General features: G+C 42.1%; 1 protein-coding gene across 1 annotated transcript in view; it reads right to left on the reverse strand.

The window, feature by feature from the left end:
* The window catches only part of PHLPP1 (PH domain and leucine rich repeat protein phosphatase 1), a 217,309-nt gene extending 199,195 nt beyond the window's left edge, over positions 1-18,114 (reverse strand). Inside the window, exon 1 of the mRNA XM_032422705.1 lies at positions 16,327-18,114. Coding sequence (XP_032278596.1) covers positions 16,327-17,863 — 1,537 coding nt within the window. The 5' untranslated portion in view covers positions 17,864-18,114. The remainder of the gene's footprint in view (positions 1-16,326) is intronic.
* Positions 18,115-19,441: the final 1,327 nt, after the last annotated feature.

Consider the following 19,441-nt stretch of genomic DNA (forward strand, 5'->3'; position numbering starts at 1 on the left):
AACCCTGTCAGTCTTATGCACACTGTATCCCTGACATGGGATATAGTGACACACCTTCCTGACCTGGAAGACATACTCAAATTAGTGCCAGAATGAATAATAAATCCTGAACTACTCCTTCCCCCCCACCAACATATAATCATTCAATAAGACCCAAGAATTCTACACTCTAAGCAACAGCAATTCCCATTCTGAAGTTCTTCATCTGCACTAACCTAGTCCAGATCTTTCTCATCTAGTGCTCAGGTAGCACCTTGGTCCCCATACCAGGAATGCCCTATCCCATCCACTCCTATTCCTAGTCTACTCTTTCCAGTATTCAAAATAATCTTCCACCCACCCCAACTGCAGAGACCTGATTAGTTTCCTATTTGGTATCACAACCACATTGTACAAACCTCAAAAGCGACACACTCTGTATTGCAATTCTTTCTTTCTCCCTACTAGGCTGAACTCCTTGAGGCAATTCTTTCTTTGGATCTCCAGCTCCTAACAGAGTGCTTTCAAATGTTAATGAAAGACAGCGCTAAGGCAGTAACCAAGTCTCTAGCCACTCCTCTCCCATCCATCCTCCAGCTGGCTACCAGTTAACACCCTAGAATACAAACCTAACCATGTCACCCCCACATACTTAAAATGCTCAGTAGCTCCCACTGCTTATCAAGTCAAGTCCTTAGCATGTGAGGCCTTTCATCATCTGGCCCCAACCTCCTTTTCCATTTCACCTCCAACCACTTTAAACTCATCACCTAACACTTCACCATTGGAGCTACCCACCATTTCCTACCTACATGGTGCCCTTTCATTCGTGCTTTTCCTGCCCCACCCTTGTCATGCAGTTCTAGCCCCTCATTCACAAAGGGAATCCTTCCCATGGAGCTTTTCCAAGGCATTCCATTTCTAGGGAGAGCTGCTTTATCAGGTTTCCGCGTTCCCTGAGCCCTCTGTAAATGCCTTCATTAAGGTATTTCAAGTTTTATTATAATTGTTTATGTAATTTACACACACACACACACACACACACACCCCAGATAGGAAAGCCTCGACATTCAAAAGGCATTCATCCTGAGAGCTTCATAAATTTAATATAAACATTATTTTTAGACCTCTCCACTTTTGTCCATAGCCATAGCCAGCACTAGCATTTATTTTAAATGCGAAAAAAATGAGTCATAAGGAAACCAAGTAAATAATGTTTATATCACCTTCCTGAGAGTTACTGCACGTACTATAAGCAGAAGGCAACAGAGCTCCACTGAGCTCTGGAAGCTGGATGGTGAGCCAGGTGCATTTACCAGCTAAACGGATGGCTTTAGTCAGTTTAACATGTACTACACCATTCACGTTCATCCTCTGCAAAATCAGTCCTCAACTGATAAATATTTGTAAATATTAAGAACAGAAGATACACCTTCATTCATTCTCATATCACCAACCCCTAACTCTAGCACCTGCTCCTTCAACTTTACTGAACTAGTGATATGAACTACTTTCATGAACTGACCCACAATTCTCTCATCACTCAAGCTGCACACGTGTCATCTTTGAGCTTCTTTCATCAAAATGGCCAATTAGCTACTGAGTCCTAGGATAACATCTTCACAGGTCTCCTTTTCTCCCTCCACTGCTCTAATTTAGGCCCTCAGTATCTCACTAAGCCACACAAGCTCCGAATGATTTCTTTCCTTCAATTCTAACCTCTCCCACTCGCAATTCATCCAATGCCATCCCTTCTTAAAGTGCACTGTGCAGCTGAATCAACCTGAGAATCTTCTAAGTCTGAGGTGGGGCCTGAGATTCTACATTTCTAACATGCTCCTGGGAGATGCTGATGATGCTACTCCATAGATCACATCTCAAGGAGCAAAGCTCCACTCAACATTATCCTGGAATAATGCTTACCTAGTAAGCAGTCAACAGGCAAGGCCAGATGACCATCAATCAGGCGAGCACAGATTTCTGTGCTAGGTAGGAAACTGGCCTAGATGCCCTTGGTCCCTTCCAATGCTCAGATTCTATGCCCTCCCCCTCACATATCCACACAGTTGTCACCCATTTTATACCTGTGGAGCCTAGAAAAGCTATAACCTAGCAGGTATTTCTTCAATTATCACATTCACCAGAATCTGATTTAGTAACTATCCACAGACAACTCAGGTTGATCCTACTCCAGTATCACAAATGTTTCTAAAAGATAAAGAAGACACTGTGCAAAGGGATAAGCATAGTTGTGCTTATGATGGTACCTTAAAGATAAATGAACACACAACTTTCCTTTATCCATCAGTATTATTTGGAGGTTGAAGCCACTGGGGTTAATCTGCCAGTTTCTTAGAACCAAGAGGGCTGTCAACCATTTTTGTTTTATTGCTTGGTTGTGGGGAGGGGGTGAAGGTGGGAGATGTGACACACATGTCCAGAAGCAGGAAGCAATGACAGCTCCCAATTCTCTATGAGCAGCTGCAAGCTGATTCAGGATATAAAACAAGCATTCTGACTGTATTAACTACAAAACAAGCCCTAGTTTCAGAAATGGACTTTTATGTGGTATCTTCAGAATGACATTATCCTCTTAAGTAGTTCCAACATATCTGTTTACAGAACTTCTGTCATCATGTATTTATTAATGAGACAATACAATTCAGATTGTGGTTAAAAACACCAAGTCACTCTTACAACTTGGTTACAGAGCAAGGGATTTGGAGTGTCTGCTTTAAAATCACAAGGACCAATAACTACTCTCTATATGATTACACTGATGCTAACATTTCTGTTACTATCCCCCATAAAATCAGCTTGTCGAGTGTTGATATAACTCTAATGAGTTAACTTAAGTCTCTGTAAAAATTAGTCACAGAGGGCAAAACGGTGCTAATAACAGTGGAAAACACACATTGGCAAGTGATTAACCTCAATGTTGATGAGTATGAAGGAGAAGCATTTTCATTTGAATTAGAAATATAAATCAATTTATTTTAATCAGACAGGATCTGAATAACTTTTCTTTTTACCATGCTGTTTGTCATAATTTAAAAACAAAACAAAAAAGTAAAATGAAGATCTTTTTTCCAGTGTTGCCATTCACATTACTACACAAGACAATGTTTCACAGAGACATTTGCCTCCTATTTAAAACAAAAACAAAACAAAATTTATAACAGGCCATTAGTAAAGATTTAACTTGCCATATGTGTAGTACAAGTTTTCCAGCCATGGATTAAAAAGCTAGCATGTTGCTTTTGTTTAAATGAACACTCAAGAACTGCGTCTCCTCCTGGCCCAACAAGAAGTCTTCATCAGTGAAGATTCAAACACTAGATGAGCACAGTTAAAAATAAAATTTCCAGATTATGACCAACTCATCATCATCCAAATTTTACATTACTGCAGTCTACATATGTCACTGAATTATTTTTTTAAAGATTTTATGTATTTATTTGACAGAGAGAGACACAGCGAGAGAGGGAACACAAGCAGGGGGAGTGGGAGAGGGAGAAGCAGGCTTCCCGCGGAGCAGGGAGCCCAATGCGGGGCTCGATCCCAGGACCCCGGGATCATGACCTGAGCCGAAGGCAGACGCTTAACGACTGAGCCACCCAGGTGCCCCCATATGTAACTAAATTAAAAGAAATTAACTGCCTCCAGAAGATAAACACATTTCCCATAACTCTCATAAATCTGAGGAATGAAAAACCCTCATAGGCCTTATAAAAAGAAATAAGAGAACGTCTTTCAAATGTATGGCAGGACCCTGGCACCAGGCTTCAGGGCAACATGGAGCATGCACACATTTGCATTTTCTTTTCAAGAAAGCAAAATTAGGGGCGCCTGGGTGGCTCAGATGGTTAAGCATCTGCCTTTGGCTCAGGTCGTGATCTCGGGGTTCTGGGGTTGAGCCCTGTGTTGGGCTCCCTGCTCAGTGCGGAGCCTGCTTCTCCCTCTCCCCTCCACTCGTGCTCTCTCAAATGAATAAATATCTTTAAAAAAAGCAAAATTAATAATTGCTTAATCCAGAATTTAGACCCTTACAAGCTGCGATACCACATGGAGCCCAAATGATTCAAGTGGATAAAAAGGCCTAGATGCCTAGATAGAAGGAAATACATAAATCTTAAAGGATGGAGCTGGAATTGCTACTCCTAAACTGGGTCTGACTGGATTTGAACTAGTAATTTATGGTTGCTCCTCAAACAATTCAGGGTCCCAGAATTAAGGCAATAGTCTACTCCTTCTGGTCCCTCAAGCCTTGGCTCCGGGGCCTCCTGGGGATTCACAACATTGCTACGACAGCCATCTATGAACCCTGCCTCTACTGGGACACTTTTCACCTTGGTATAAAAATGATGGCTTGCCTGTTTTTTTCCACAAACATGCCCTCAAAATTATAAGTATGTCAAGGGATCCTAGAAAATTCAAATTAGTCATCTCTGAATCAAAAGCACCTTTGACATAATAGATACAATAACTGATGGATGGACAGATGAAAGTATACTGTCTGCCAGTCACTGAGCAACTATATATCCCATCTTCCTTAACGAGCCCTAATTAACTCTAACATTTGTGGCAATTTACTGATGCTAAGAATAATAAAACCACACTACATTTGTGTAACATCTCACAGTTTACAAAGCATTTCCACATATATCATCAAATCTGAACCTCCCAAAGTTCTTTGAGACAGATTTATTTTATCACTTCTCTCCTTCTCTCTCATGAGCTTAAGGAGGTTCAGAGGCTCATTCGAGGTCTCACATCAAGTAACGAAGCCCACGGTCAAGTCTAGGTGTCCGGGTCCTCCATCAATGAATGCTCTTTCCACCCTAAGCCCAGGACTTGGTTTCTAACAACCAGTACGACTGTGCCAGGCACTTTCACACATTTCATGTGATCTTCTCAACAATCCTGTAGAACACAAAAGCATGAACTCTTTCAACAGAGAAGGAGGGGCACCTGGGTGGCTCAGCTGGTGGACGGTCTGACTCCTGGTTTCAGCTGGGGTCGTGATCTCGAGCCCAGAGTCAGGCTCCGCGCTGGGCAGGGAGTCAGCTTGGGATTCTCTCTCTCCGTCTGCCCCTCCCTCTCTCTCTCTCAAATAAGTAAATAAATCTTGGGGCGCCTGGGTGGCTCAGTCGATTAAGCGTCTGCCTTCGGCTCAGGTCATGATCCCGGGGTCCTGGGATTGAGCCCCATATGGGGTTCCCTGCTCAGCGGAGAGTCTGCTTCTCCCTCTGCCCCTCCTCACCCCCGCCCCTGCTCGAATTCACTTGCTCTCTTTCTCCAATAAATAAATAAAATCTTAAAATAATAAATCTTAAAAAAAAAAAAAAAAAAAAGAAGAAGGAAAGAAGCAAATAGAGCTCCAGGGGCAGTGGCAGATAGAGAACTCAAGTCCATGCCTTAACTACTTCAAAATCTATGCTTCCCAAATGCTGATATGCCCAAACTGGCTCCAGAAGGTTATTAGAGATAAGTTCTCCACATTCAGCAAAAGAAGGTGGATACTGACTAGTTGACTGTGGTGTCAGATGCCTGGACCTGAGTTCTGTCTGTGCCTTACTCACTGTACAAATCCAGATGAGTTACTATACTGCTCTGGAACTCACTCCAACTGTAATACTAGGGTAATAATATGGTCTACCTCACAGGGTTGTTATGAGGCTCAAATTAGCTAATATATATAAAGCACTTAAAACACTGCCTAGCATGTAGTAAGGGTGATATAAATGTTTGCTAAATAACAAAATATTACTCAATTTCTTGAACATTATATATAGGGAGTTTTTGCACTTGTTTCTTCAAATTAAAAAAAATGCCATCTAGTTTGTCATTGTGGAAGAAATGATACTTGTAAACACCTAAATAAATCTGGCAACTGCAACTTTATTTCTTTTAGTATTTTAGGGCAATGGGTGTGGAGATTTTCCCTGTAAGTGTTAATGGATTCAAGTCTAGAATCTATTCCAGCTAAGATAATTTGGAACTTAGGCAAATACAATTAAAAGCCTACAGAAGAGAATCCCAGTTCTCTACCAAAGAGGGTCTAATAAGGCCATGAAATGCAACAGTAGTACAATTTTTGTCTTGTGGTCACATACCTAAGAACTGGTCACTAGTTCTGCCTACCAAAGGTGGCAGATGTTCCAACCTGACTTTTCTAGTTTGACATCTATGACTCTATACTTCCCATACCCCCACTAGAACTACTTCATCTCTTCTGGGAGTTCATTTACCTATAGCACTAAAGCACCATGAGTACCATTAGCACACTGGTCCCATTTCACAATTTTCAGCTATCTCAGAGTTATTTTGCATTATATTCTTGTCATCTCAATTCATGGCTACACACAGAAACCCCTTCTCAGGTCAACTAAGAAAACTTCAAAACACTACTGACAGAGTTATTACTATCTTGACAGGCATGTTAGTCTTCATTTTTCTATATTCAAAAGATAAATCATGTGTGCTTCATGGTGACCTTCAGAGTTGTCCCCAGAAATTCTTTAGAAGGAGAAAAAAGGAATCTCTTCAGCATAAATAAGCAGCTAAATGATGCCTAATGCAACATATATATATACATATATGTGTGTGTATATATACATATACATATCAGCATTTTATACTCCAGCTAACCCCATGCCCACCCTAGCTACTTCAGGATGACAAAGCATCCACAGGAAAAGAGAATGGTGATACATCCATATTCCAGAAGTACATGAGTTGCCATCCTAAAAGTAATGGTCACAGACTGCTATTAAGAAATTAGGGAGCAAAAAAGAAACGTAGTGGAAAGCAGATAAAGATCCTTCCCTTTCTCCCTATTTTCCTGAACAAATTCAAAATAGCTACTAAACCCATATTATTCTATATCATAGATTTTAATCTCTTATCAGTTAAAAAAAAAAGACAAACTAAGGAAAGTGGCATTTTATATCAGTGAAGAAATAACTCAATTATCCAATAAAAAGTATTAACACAATTTGTTCTTTCCTACTTCCTACGTTTCTTAAACAATAGATTAAAATTTTCGGCATAAAAAATAAAACTATAAGATACCACAGGAAAATACAGGAAATTTCATTTTTTAAACCTCAGATAGGGAGTCTTGACATAAATGTGTAATGGATAAAGAAAATAGTGACTTACAAAATAAAGCTAGTTTCCCTAAATATACCCCTAAAACAAATCTATAAACCAGTAGGAAAAAGCCAAATATCAAAAAAAAAAAGAGCAAGTGATATGAATAGATATGAATAATTCACAATAAGTTACCAATTAAGATGTGGAAAAAAAATGCTCCACGTAATTAAGAACTGCAATTTTTTTTTAAATCAAGATTTTTTTCTCCCAAGACTACTTACCCTACCCCACTCCTTCCCGTCCCATCCATAAATAGGACTACCACCTCCCATTAACATCCTGCCTTAACACTCAATGGAGAACACATGTGTGGGGTGTGTGTAAGAGAACAAGTGTCCTTCAATTATAGCAGTGTTTACTTCTTCCCATAAGGAGGGATCCTTATTACATACAACTGAATTTCAGCTGCCCCCAGCCATACCACCTCTCCAAGAGACCATCAAGAGAAATTTCTCCCCTGTTTCAGCATCTGGAGTACATATTCTGCATGTCAGATACAATGTATTTTTACCCTTCTGTACTTCTGTACTTTAAAAAGTTCCCTTCCTCATATTAAAAATGAGCAGTCATCTTTGAGGAATTAATTGACTCAGTAGATTAACTTCCCTATAAGGAAAGCTAAAACTTTTGCTTAAGGTAAATGACTAAATTAAAACAGAGCCTAATATAGAAGGGAATCTCTCTCACACCCCTAAAAATATTCACAAACTGCCTTTTTGCTAAAGGGGCAGAAATTTCTTTTTCTCTCTCGCTCTCCCCCCTTCTACCTCTCTTTTAGGGAGAGAGAGGAGATATTCAAAACAGTAGCAGATTTCATGATAAAAGACTTCCAAAGCCAACAAACAACAAAAGCCCAAAGATTACTGAAGCCAGTTTTTTTTATTTTTTTATGTTACACAAAAGTAGAACTGTGCATGTGTGCGTAAGTAAGCTATGTGCATCTCATCGTGAGAAGACATCTTTTTAAAAAACTGAAATAAAGAATATAATGAATACTGAATCTTTTTAATGAACATGTTTGAGAATTTTTTTCAAAATCTATTTTTAAATGTTTCTCCCAAATATTTTTTAAAAGCCAATGATTTCTTTTTACATTTCCATTCTAACAATTTCAAGTTCAAAGTACTAGATGAATCACCATTGGTTTTTCTGATTTTCTAGTACTGCAACTCCTCTCAGCCAACCGTCTGTCAATTTTAAAGTTCTATCATTAAATCCCCCAAAGGGTAACATCACTGATGAAATCTAATTTCCCTCTATGCAATTAAGATACCCAACTGTTCCATCAGAAGCCCCTCCTTATAACTGTCCGCGATATGCAACCTCCCAAAAGCACTGATTAGAATGAAATGAAACTGGAAACATCTTGAAATCACAGAGAAACCACCAAATGTGTGACGTACACTCCATTTTTTTTAAACTTTCATTCTGAATATGAAATATAAGGAGGATCCAAAATTAAGTTTCTAAGTTCACAGTGTGGTGAAAAAAAGAACAATGGACAGATAATCCAAATCATGGGTGCTACTCCTAATTCGGAGACTGACTTGATCAATGATCTTAGACCAGATACTTAACCTCTATAGGCTTGCTTTCCTCATCTATAAAAATACAGATGTTGGGATCTCTGTGGGATCCTTAATTCTATCATTTAATCAAATTAACAATACAAAAATTTCATTTTCTTTAAGTGCTTTTTCTCCTGAGACTCTAGGCACCAGGAGATAGGCACACAGCTCATCAAGAATTAAAACTAAAGAACTAGGAAGTTTTGCATATTTGAATACCTCCAATACAGAGTTACCATTAAAGTAAACTTGATAAACCAAATTCTGAAAGGATCTTGCTTTATACGTCAACTTAAGAAAAAACTCTAACTTTAAAAAGGATATATTTCTTTAAATTCGTCTCTAGCACACTGAGGTCTACATTGAGAAGTAGGGCTGGCAGAGAGTGAATCAAACATTACCTATACTCTCATCAGTCTGAATCTATACCAAAAAGCTGATCTACTCTGGTTGTCAACCTCAGGCTATCTTGCATATATGAAGGCCAAGTCCATTCCTTTCTCCCTGAGAAAATGCAGGGGATTTGACTCTTTTAAACCCATAGACGGGTCTTACAAAACTTAAAACAACTACAACTTTTAGTCTTTCTAATGGGAAGGAAAGGTTCTCATGGAGCCCCAGAATGTTAAGAGTTCAAAGCGATCTTAGACTTATTCCTCTCCAAGCTCATCAGTTTACTGACCAGGAAAGCAACGCCCAGGATAGATTAAAATGAACGCCCAAACTCATGCCAAGTTTCCCAGCTTTCAGACTAATTTCCTTAAACTACACACCATTTTTCCTCAAAGTGTGAGATAAAACCATGTAATTTTTTCCCCAAAGTTATTCTGAAAAACAAAACAAAACAAACAAACATACAAAACACCAACCAAGGTTACTCTCACCTGACCCCAGGACACATCAGAGAAACTCAAAAACCGTACGGTAGCACCTATACAGGACTAAGACACAGCCAGACAAGCTCTCAAAATATATGGAAGGGAACAAAGACAGAATTCCTTAGGAATAAATTTCTCATAAATGACAAGGTAAAAAAATAAACTGGTTCTATGCATAAATTTTCACTCTTTGGACCATGTGTCAGGAGTGAACTGATTGTAAAATCCAGATAATTATTGAATAGGTAAGGAAAAAAGCAGAGATCATACTTTCACTGTATTTAAAAACATGCCTCATAGTTTAAAAGAAAGCCCAAATATTCTAACATATAAGGCAGCTATATGACAAGATTCATTCTCTAACTTCTTTTCACCAGATGTAGGCGTCAGTAGAAATAGGCAGCAACAAATACAAAACTCTTCCGGCTTGAAAAGAATGCAAAAGAAAAAAAGCTAAAAAGAAAAATCAACCAATTCAAATCCTCTCAAACCTCAAATTTCTAATCAGATTTTTCCCTCCTTATTAAAATGGTCTAAAACAAAATTATTTCAGAGTTAGTTCAGTCTCCAACTGAATGCTTTCATATAACTGGAAATGAGACTAATTTTAGCAAGCTTCATTTGGGAAAGTATATGCCAAAAATTCTGAATTTTTTTTGTCTTTTGCTAAAATATTGACATTTAGAAACTTATAAAAACGTGTACAACCTACAAATAGACTTTTCCACTCCTTTTCTAATAGAACTTCTAGGTTCCAAACTCAGAAGCTCCTGGACTTGTACCTGAACAAGACACTTTATCATTATATACATCTTACAATGTACTAAAGCAACCTCAAATGTAAAAATACAACAGGGAAAAAATTATTTCAGCAAGAACTTGGCGTTCTGGGAAGGTTATGCTTGGTTTCATTAAACATACTAAAAGGTATTCTGGGCATATATTATATAGAAAATATGTAACCAAACCATTCCACCTCTAAATCAAAGTGTCATGACACTTCAGTAATGTAGTAACTGTCATTATGCTTGACTCAAAGGTACACTGTGCAACCTAGAAGAGTTGCTATTTCACAGTTAACCAAATATCCTAATGTCTTTTAATTAGACTATCACTAAAGTCTGTTCCTTCCAGATCTCTGAGTTTAAAATTTATCAAAATCTCCCAAAGCCTAGAGTTGAAGTTTCATACAAATCAAAACCCAACCCGTCACAAAGACTTAGGCTATAAATACCTAATATGTCTAAAGAATCCACATGGTCACTTTTTTTGTTTTAATTATACTATCTTCAGAAAACCGAACGTAAGTATAAAAAAAGGGCTTGCCCTAGAAGCACAGGGACATGAGGCCAGATTCAAAACCCCTCATTACCAGTGTTACACCAGATGCCTGGGATTAAAGGGGTGGAGTGGGTTTTAGAAAGTGGGAATTTTTTTTTTTAAGGCTTCATTTTCCCAGACATTTTGATAACTTCTCTTTTTCAAAATGTCAGGCATCTTTTTTAAAGGAAAAGCTTTTCTACTGAGTGGCTTCAGGATCTCCTGACTCTCACAATACAATTAAACCCTTCTCCTGTCCAGATAGACTGAACTGTGTTCCATCCTGGCACATAACAAAATCATTAAATCTAAAATGCCTCATTTGACAGATGTCTCATTAAATTCATCTCAAAGTTGAGGTAAGAGATGCCTCTGAAAAGAAGGGGGGAAAAAAAACACCTGTTAACTCTAAGAAAACTTTGAGAGAGAACTGCTCTCTCAAAACCCACATAGAGCTTCACTCATGTGCAACAGAAGATATTAGTAGTATGTGGCACATCTAAAATCTCCTGCCCTGGGAGAAACGCCTCCGAGTATATGTGTGTTTAACACATCCCTGGGGACCCAAACAGGATGGCAGGCTGAAGAATCAGGGCATACTCCACCAGCTGCTGAACAAAATTCCACAAATTCAATTCAACAAATGTTTAAACTAAAATGCCAAGTATTACACTAGGCTTGGATCATAAAGAATGTCAATGAATGTTATGTTACCAATAAATCAAATTCAGGGCTTTAAAAAGAAAGAATAAGAAACAACAAAAACACTTTACACTTTAAAAAATAATAATGACCTCTGGATAACCAATCATTTAAGGTGGTGGATTTAACAATCTTATAACAACAAAAAGAACTCTGAACCCAGAAACTTGAAAACCTAACTTACACATTTCCTCTCCCTGCAATTATTTCACTGAGCACAAAAGACACACAGTTTAGAAACAACTATGAAATTCAGGGAAATTCTAGCTCTCTGTAATGTATGAATTATAAAAATAATTGTAACGATAGCATAGTAACACCAATAAAGCACGATCACTAAAGTACCAACAATTCTATTTTAAAATAAAAGAGTTAAGCAAGACTTTTCTGATGTATATTTTCAACACTTTACAAGTAAGGCTATGTTTTAAAGGAACTGAATTGCCACACCTCCACCCTGAAAAGTTATCCACTTTTCAGATGAAGTGTTAATTCTCTATACCCAATGAAGATTTACAGTTTAACAAATGAGGCATGGTCCAAAAAAAAAAAAAAAAGTCATTAAGTAAACGTCATTCCCTAACAACTTAAATGCAAGTATGACTATTGCAACCAGAATATTTACAACACTTCAGTACTCTTTCTGTATTGCCTATTTATTTGCCAGGCTTGGTACTTTAGGTTTTTAAAGGCAGCATGATAAAAAATAGGGCCATCAACATTTCACAAGGAATACCACTTTGGACTGGAGGATAATATCACCTCATTACCAACAAAAATAGCGTATTTTCTGAATGCTTCTAACCAAGTGAAAAAATCAAGTGTAAATGAAATTCAGCATCGATTCATGGAAAGTGATATGAATTGCAAAACAGAACATCCCAGCTCTCTATTCTCAGCTCTGCCAAGGACTGAAAAACCACAAGCAAGAAGCAAACCTCTCTGTGCATGTTTCTCCATCTGAAAAGAGGATTGACACCGACTCCTCCCTAATAATGTTTTTGAAACGACAAATGAGATAATTTATGTGAAAGCCCTTTAAAATTTTTTGAAGATAATAAAATCCAACATATTAATAAATGTTCTCAAACCACAGTTATGAAGGAAAAGACAGCATGCACTTTACATCAAAAACAACAAATATAAAATGTAAATATAAAACAACAAAAATAAAGTTAAATCCTTTGTTCTTAAAATTGAAAAGACTGTTCAAGCACACACTGGTGTCACATGTTCATACCACGTTACTCAATACTGCTGTAATTATAGTAATAAGAGCCTGCTGGTCAATATTACAGCTTAATGCTGAACCACCCCTTCTCGGTTTCCATGTAGGAAACCATGTAAGGTTTGATCATTCCCAAAAGAGAAAAAGAGAAGAAATATGAGAGGGGTTAGGAGACTGTTCTCCTGAGCAATCCCAATAAGTCACATAAAAATATCTTGTCCAAGATTCACTAGGCACAGTGGGTGTGCTCTCCATTCTCTCAACATCCTTTCCCACTATTACAATTTGAACTGAATTAGCTAGACTACTAAATCTAAAAGGTGGTACAAGAGTCAAAAAACATATAGTTTAATACTGCCCTTGGTCAATGACTCAGACTGCCCAGGGAATCCAAAACACAGAGCTCATTAATCTTTTGAAGTCCATTACTTATGTCAAGCAACATAAATTTTTAAACTTTTTAACCTAAAATTACTCTCTTCCAATTAGAATTTAAGATGGTTCATTTTAAAAGGAAATTAAATGTTAATGTACTTAAAATACTTAAAACCAGTAATTTCATATAAAGCCACTTAAATTTTGTCTTTTTAAATCAGCTAAAAGAATGCTTGAAAGATACAATAACAATTTTCAAACTAAGTTTTCATTAACAACTCTGTAATTAAATAGCACCTTTCATCCAACACCTTATAGTTCATTAAAGACTTTCATTTTACTTTACCCAAATAAGTATTTAAATATTCAAAGGCTGCAAATGCCTCTCAAAGACTTTTAATAATAACGAGTCAAGTTATAAATACTGAAATTCCATTGAAAGGTGACCTTCAAAAGAATGAAAGTTCTCTGCTGGACAAAAAAGTTTCAAAAAAAAAAAAAAAAGCAGCTGACTAGATAACTAGATAGCAGATAATAAGCTCAATTTAAATACAGTAATGTATTCAAATGGCTTCAAAGGCAACTTCCTCATCTATCCTTAACTCCAACTACACATATAAACAAAAAGATGTGCAGCAATAAGACTAAGTTATACGTAAAATTATAAAAACAAATGTGGCACACCTCTTAAAGGGTGTCCTCTAAAACAAACCTTAATTCTCTTTTTCCTAAGGAAAAGAATTACTACCAAAATGTAACACTCCCATTGGGTATCCTACATCCCTCTGCAGAGGGAATTTCTAGGAATCTCCTCCAGCCAGGTACAAACCCTCACTGTGTGAAGTCCTCACAGTGTTCCCCTAACAAGTAAGACCACCTTAAGGACAAGGCCCTTTTGTTCCTTAATAACTAAACTTTCTTGCAAAAGTTCAAATGGATTCACTATATGCTGAATTTTGTTCTATGGCAAATGAGTATCAACAGACATTTTGTATATTACCTTGGGTTTAAAATAGGCTCAACTCTGTATAAAAAAAACAAAATAAACTAGCCATTTCTATAACAATCAAGCATCTTCCTTCTAGGACACCTGAACAATGGCTTCACATTCAAGAATAGGTTGGATACTGCGAGTGACACCCATTTTACTAGCTATTTTTACAAGTGTGTACACAGAGGCATGTGTGTATTTATGCTGTGCATACATAGAGATGAAGCAAGTAAGTTCAGAAAGAAATATTACGGCTTTTCATAAAAAGCAAAACAAAGAGAGTAAAATGACCACACCAGAAATTTAAGATTCAACCAGAAAGAAAATTTGTCACTTTTATATTGATAAGCTTTAAAAAACAAAACAACAAAAACACTGTACGTCACTCAGAATATTTTAGACACACTTGAAGAGGCAATCAAGGGAATCAAAGATTTAAATTTCATGACTAGGACACCCGAAACCTTTCCCACTAACATTTATTGTAATCAACATCAGGAAAACAAGAGATACAGAGCTCTTTCTATATAAAATTTGTTCAATACTATTTACATATCCTTTGCTTTATATATATTTCAGTTTAATTGGTTTGGTTATAAGAGCATTTATCATTCTCACGTTAATATTCTCATTCCAAGTGTGATTACCATTTAATGCTTTTGTAAAATAACAGTATTTTACAAAATACATGAGTTCCAGGAGAAAAGGATATATTGCTCCTCCTACAATTAAAAAAAAAAAAACCCACCTATTTTCTAGGTCATAAACTTGTAAAGCCATGCCATCCAGTTGAGATATTATCTTCAGATTCTGCAAATGCTATTGTATTATCACATGGGTTTCTTTATAAGGCAAAAATCCATCAGAAATCCACTTGAATTATAGAAAAACTTCAATGAAACTTAAAAGAACATCTCACCAGGAATGTTACTGGTCTTGCATATTTCAATGTGGGAGTAAAGATCTCTTCATTCAAACTAAGTTGCCACTAAGACACAAGTTGAACCAAAAACATTAAGTTAGAAAGAATGGCAACAGATTAATAAAGTTACAAGTATGATAATTTTTCCACCAGCACCAGATTTAACTCTCCTCATTTAACTTTGTTATGCTAACTTTGCTTTAAATAAAATTTATCATTAAGAACATAATTATTTAAACCAGAAAAAGATGCACACAAATATAAGGCTCCAATATCACAACCAGGATTTATAGCTCCCTAATTTAGCACCCACCAAGTCTTTAATCAAGAGCGAAACATTAGTCACTCCTGGTCAAGAATTAGATCTAATACATCAATCCTATCTCAAAAAGCCGGGAAAAAATAGAAAAATTAAAGAAGTTTTCATCTAGAACCAAAAAAAAGAACGAGAAGGATTTTAGATCCCATCTCAAGAAATGGTAACCACTTCAAGTCTTATTGTGATCCCTATTTCAAGTCACACTGCAATGGTCAGACCGAGTTATAGAGGCTGGAAGTAAGAAATGAGAAATAGACATCACTTTTGGTGCAAGAATCAAACTTGCAGATGAAATTGAAATAAAGCAAAAAAAAAAAGCTCTGGAGAAAAGTACCACTAAGAAGGGTCCCATCTGTTAGCGAGGACTCAGTGGGCAAATGAGCATGACAGCTGAACGAGCGCCCCAAGTGACAAGAAAGGAGCTCCTGGGGGTCACGCAGGAATGGCCAACTGTGGACAAATGCACAAGGAGTGACCTGGAGCATGTCTGTTGGTCATTTCCCTCTGTCTGTATGATGTGCACGAGATGGTTTACCTGAAATCCCAAACTGCCTCAAACCCAGCCTGCCCTCGAGGCGAGGCCTGAAGAAAGTCCCCTCGTTGTTAAAAGCACTACTGCCTCTTTCAGAAGTAGCTGCTACCCGTGTTTCCTGGGGGCTCTGCCACCTCTTCCAACAGCGCTTCCCCACCTCTGGGCCCTCAAGACTGACAGCAACTCGCGGATTTTTAAATTGCTCCACAGAGGGGAGGTGAAAGCTGTAAAGAAGTAACAAACACTCCCGAGGACGTACAGGTCCTCTTGGTCTGGACAGACGGCCGACTGTACTCATTCCTCGGGACCTAAAGTTTTACACCCCACACGTCACAATACAGGTGAACTCCTTACCTGCATAGAAGCGGATGAGGCAGCCAATCTCCGAGTCCATGCCTTCCTCCTGCACCCTCCACAACTCCCCAAATCCCAGTTGGAAGAGGTAGTCATTCTGGATCTGCAATGGCTTCTCGTCTGCCTCCAGGCGCCGGGTGGTCTCTCCGTGGAGCTGCACGTACAGGGTGGGCGGCGGAGGCGCTTTCTCCGGGGCCGCCCCGTTCCCACCCGGGGTCGACTGGGGGCGGCCAGCGGCCGCAGCTGCAGCCGCCTTTTCCTCCCGAGGCCGGTCGCGGGCGGCCCCTCCCGGGCAGTCAACGCCCCTCGGGTCTTTCGGCTGCAGCAGAGGCGGGGAGGCCGTCGGGGAAGGCGGCCGGGCGCCCGCCCCGGGCCGGGATGGCGCGGAGCGGCCGGGCAGGCGGGGCTGGCCCGGGGCCGGGGCCGGGTCAGCCTCGAGCTCCTCGGACGACGAAGAGGAGCCGCTGCCGCAGCTGTAGGGGTCCAGCCGGTCGGACACGCTCTCGGCGCTGGGGCTCAGGCTGAAGCTCTCGGTGTCGGAGGCCGGGCCGGCGGCTGCGCCGTCCGGGGGCTGCGGGGCGCCCGGCTCACCCGGGCTGGAGTCTGACGGCGCGGGGCTGGCGCGGGAGGCGCGGCGCGCCCACCCGCCCGGGCCGCCCGGCAGCTGCAGGTCCGCGGGAGGCGCGCGCCGCGGGCCCCCGACGGCAGCCAGCCCGCTCCTCCCGGGCGGCGGCCCCAAGTCCCGGGGTTCCGCAGGCGCGAGCCGGGGGCCGACGTCGGGGGGCCGCTGCGTGTCGGTCGCGGGGCCCGGGCCCTTGCTTAGCACCTTCACCACACCGCTGCCTTTGTGGCCCACTTGCAGGAGGCGTGCGGCCACCTCGCCGGCCGTGGTGTCCAGCGTGCAGAGCACCGGGCGCAGGTAGGTCGAGGCCAGGTGGCGGTCGAAGACGTGCACGCAGCCCCGCTGGAGCTGGTGCCTCACCCAGTCCCGGTCCGACGGCTGCAGCTGCAGCATCTGCCGGTGCTTCAGGAGCAGCGTCTTCCTGTCCAGGCTCCGGGTGCACAGCGACGCGGAGGCCGAACAGGAGGCAGAGAGGCCAGCGGCGCCGGGGCAGTGCGAGGCGGCAGCAGCCGAGGACGACGACGACGACGAGGAAGAGGACGAGCACGATGAGGCGGCGGCGGCCGCGGACAGATTCCTTTTCAGCCGCCCTCTCCTCAGCAGGAGGGAGTTGGCGCCGCTGCCGGCCCCGGGCACCGGGGCAGCCCCGCCGGCGGTGGGCTGGGGCGCCCCGCGCCGCCGCCGGCGACCCGCGCCTCCCGCCCGGCCCGGCAGCGGCCCCGGCTGCGCCTCGCCGGGGGCCTCTTCCCGCGCCCCGCCGGTCGGGGCCGCCGGGGTCAGCGCGGGCTCCAGGCTCCGGCCGCCCCCGGCCGCTGCCGCCAGAGCCGCCGCCGCCACCGCCGCCGGAGCCGGAGCTCGGTCCTCCCTGCTGGTCTCTGGGAGTCGCTGCGCCGTAGCCGCGGCGGCGGGCTCCATTGCAGTGGGGCTTCGCGCTTCCCCCCCAGCTCCGGAGGCAGCGGGAGGAGAGGGAGGCGGTGAGGCGAAGGTGGGAGACGGCGGCGGCGGCAGCGCGGGGAGAAGGGAGAAGCCAATGGCGTTCGGCGCGGCCGTTCCAGGGGATTATGTGGCAATTCGGAGCATTCCGTCGGTGTCTCGGTGTTCCATCCCGCGCGCCCGCCCGCCTCGCCGCCACCGCCCCCCCTACACACGCCCTCCCCGCCCGGGTCGCGGGCTCGGGAGCGCAGGCCCCGCCCGCTCCCCCCCCCCGCCCCACCTCGCCGCGGCGAACCAGCCGCGTAGCCGGGCTCATTGAATATTAATCACGCGCCTGGAGCGGGAAGGCGGGAGGCGGGCAGGGCGGGAGATCCACGAGGGCCTCATGAATATGCATCGTTAGCATGACGGCATTCCCGGGAGGAGTGGAGAGAGCTGGAGGATGGAGGGGAGGCGGGGCTTCAGGGTAAACAAACGTGACGCGTGCGTACGAGGGCGGGGCGGGGGGGCAGTTTCCCGGGAGGTTCCTGCGCCGGCCTTGGGAGAGGGGCCGGCTGAGAAGAGAGAGGCGCCGGCTGAGAAGAGAGAGGCGCGCGGTGCACGCTGGGAGTTGCGGTTCTATTGCGGGACAAACATGCCCGAGGAAAACATGGCGAACCACAAGCCCCAGAGTTCCTTACTTTATGCCCCTCCTTGCAGCCAGCCGCTGGCTATGGGCAGTGGGTATTGTGCCCTCTGCTGTTAAACTCTGTACCTGGGAATGTTCTTGTTCTTTAACTTGTGCCCAACCCGCCCATTCCCGTTCCCCACAAGACTTTCGTTTTCCCTGATTTAAATTGAGGGCTTTGAGGAACTCTACACGGTATGAAGGTCCCGGTTCCTTGGTTCTCACTTCCACCCACTGTATGAGATGCAAAAACGCACCCAGAGCACCACAGGATAACTGGCCGTGGAAGTGGCCAACCTCAATTTTCCCCGCTTTTTCCAGGCCAGGGAAGACAGCATCTGGAAGTTCTAACTTGGACAGTTGTCGAAAGCGCTTTTTGTTAAATCGTACAACCGCGAGCCGATCCTCCCGCAACTATATGTGGGAAGGAAAAAGGCAAAGTGTTGGGGTCTTTTTTCCCATTGACCTTAAAGTTTGAAGTAACTTAATAACAACGGAAGCGGTGGAAAGTAGAAGAAATAATGGACTGGAGACGTGGTGGGATATGAGATTGGCTCGTCCTGTGTATTCTCTCTTATGTGTTACCTTGTTTTTTCTTTAAACATTAAGGAGAAAAAAATGGTTTTTGCTGCTACAATGTATAGTTGTGGTCTGAAAAGTTGCACTTTCTTATCAGTTAAAACAATACTGTAGGCTACACTAGAATAGCTTGCTATTTAAAAGAATTTAGTAAACATTTTTAATTGAATTACCATTCCTCAGATTGTTTTATAAATCTGGATTTTCACATGAGAGATTCTGTCAACTGCTACTATCCAGGGCCTGCCTTAACTTCAATAAAGTTACTAAACCTGGAAAGGGGGTGGGGGGGGTGCCAAGGAGAGAGAAAGAGA

Source organism: Phoca vitulina, unplaced genomic scaffold (assembly GCF_004348235.1).
Source record: "Phoca vitulina isolate PV1807 unplaced genomic scaffold, GSC_HSeal_1.0 scaffold27, whole genome shotgun sequence".
NCBI classification, from domain to species: Eukaryota; Metazoa; Chordata; class Mammalia; order Carnivora; family Phocidae; genus Phoca; species Phoca vitulina.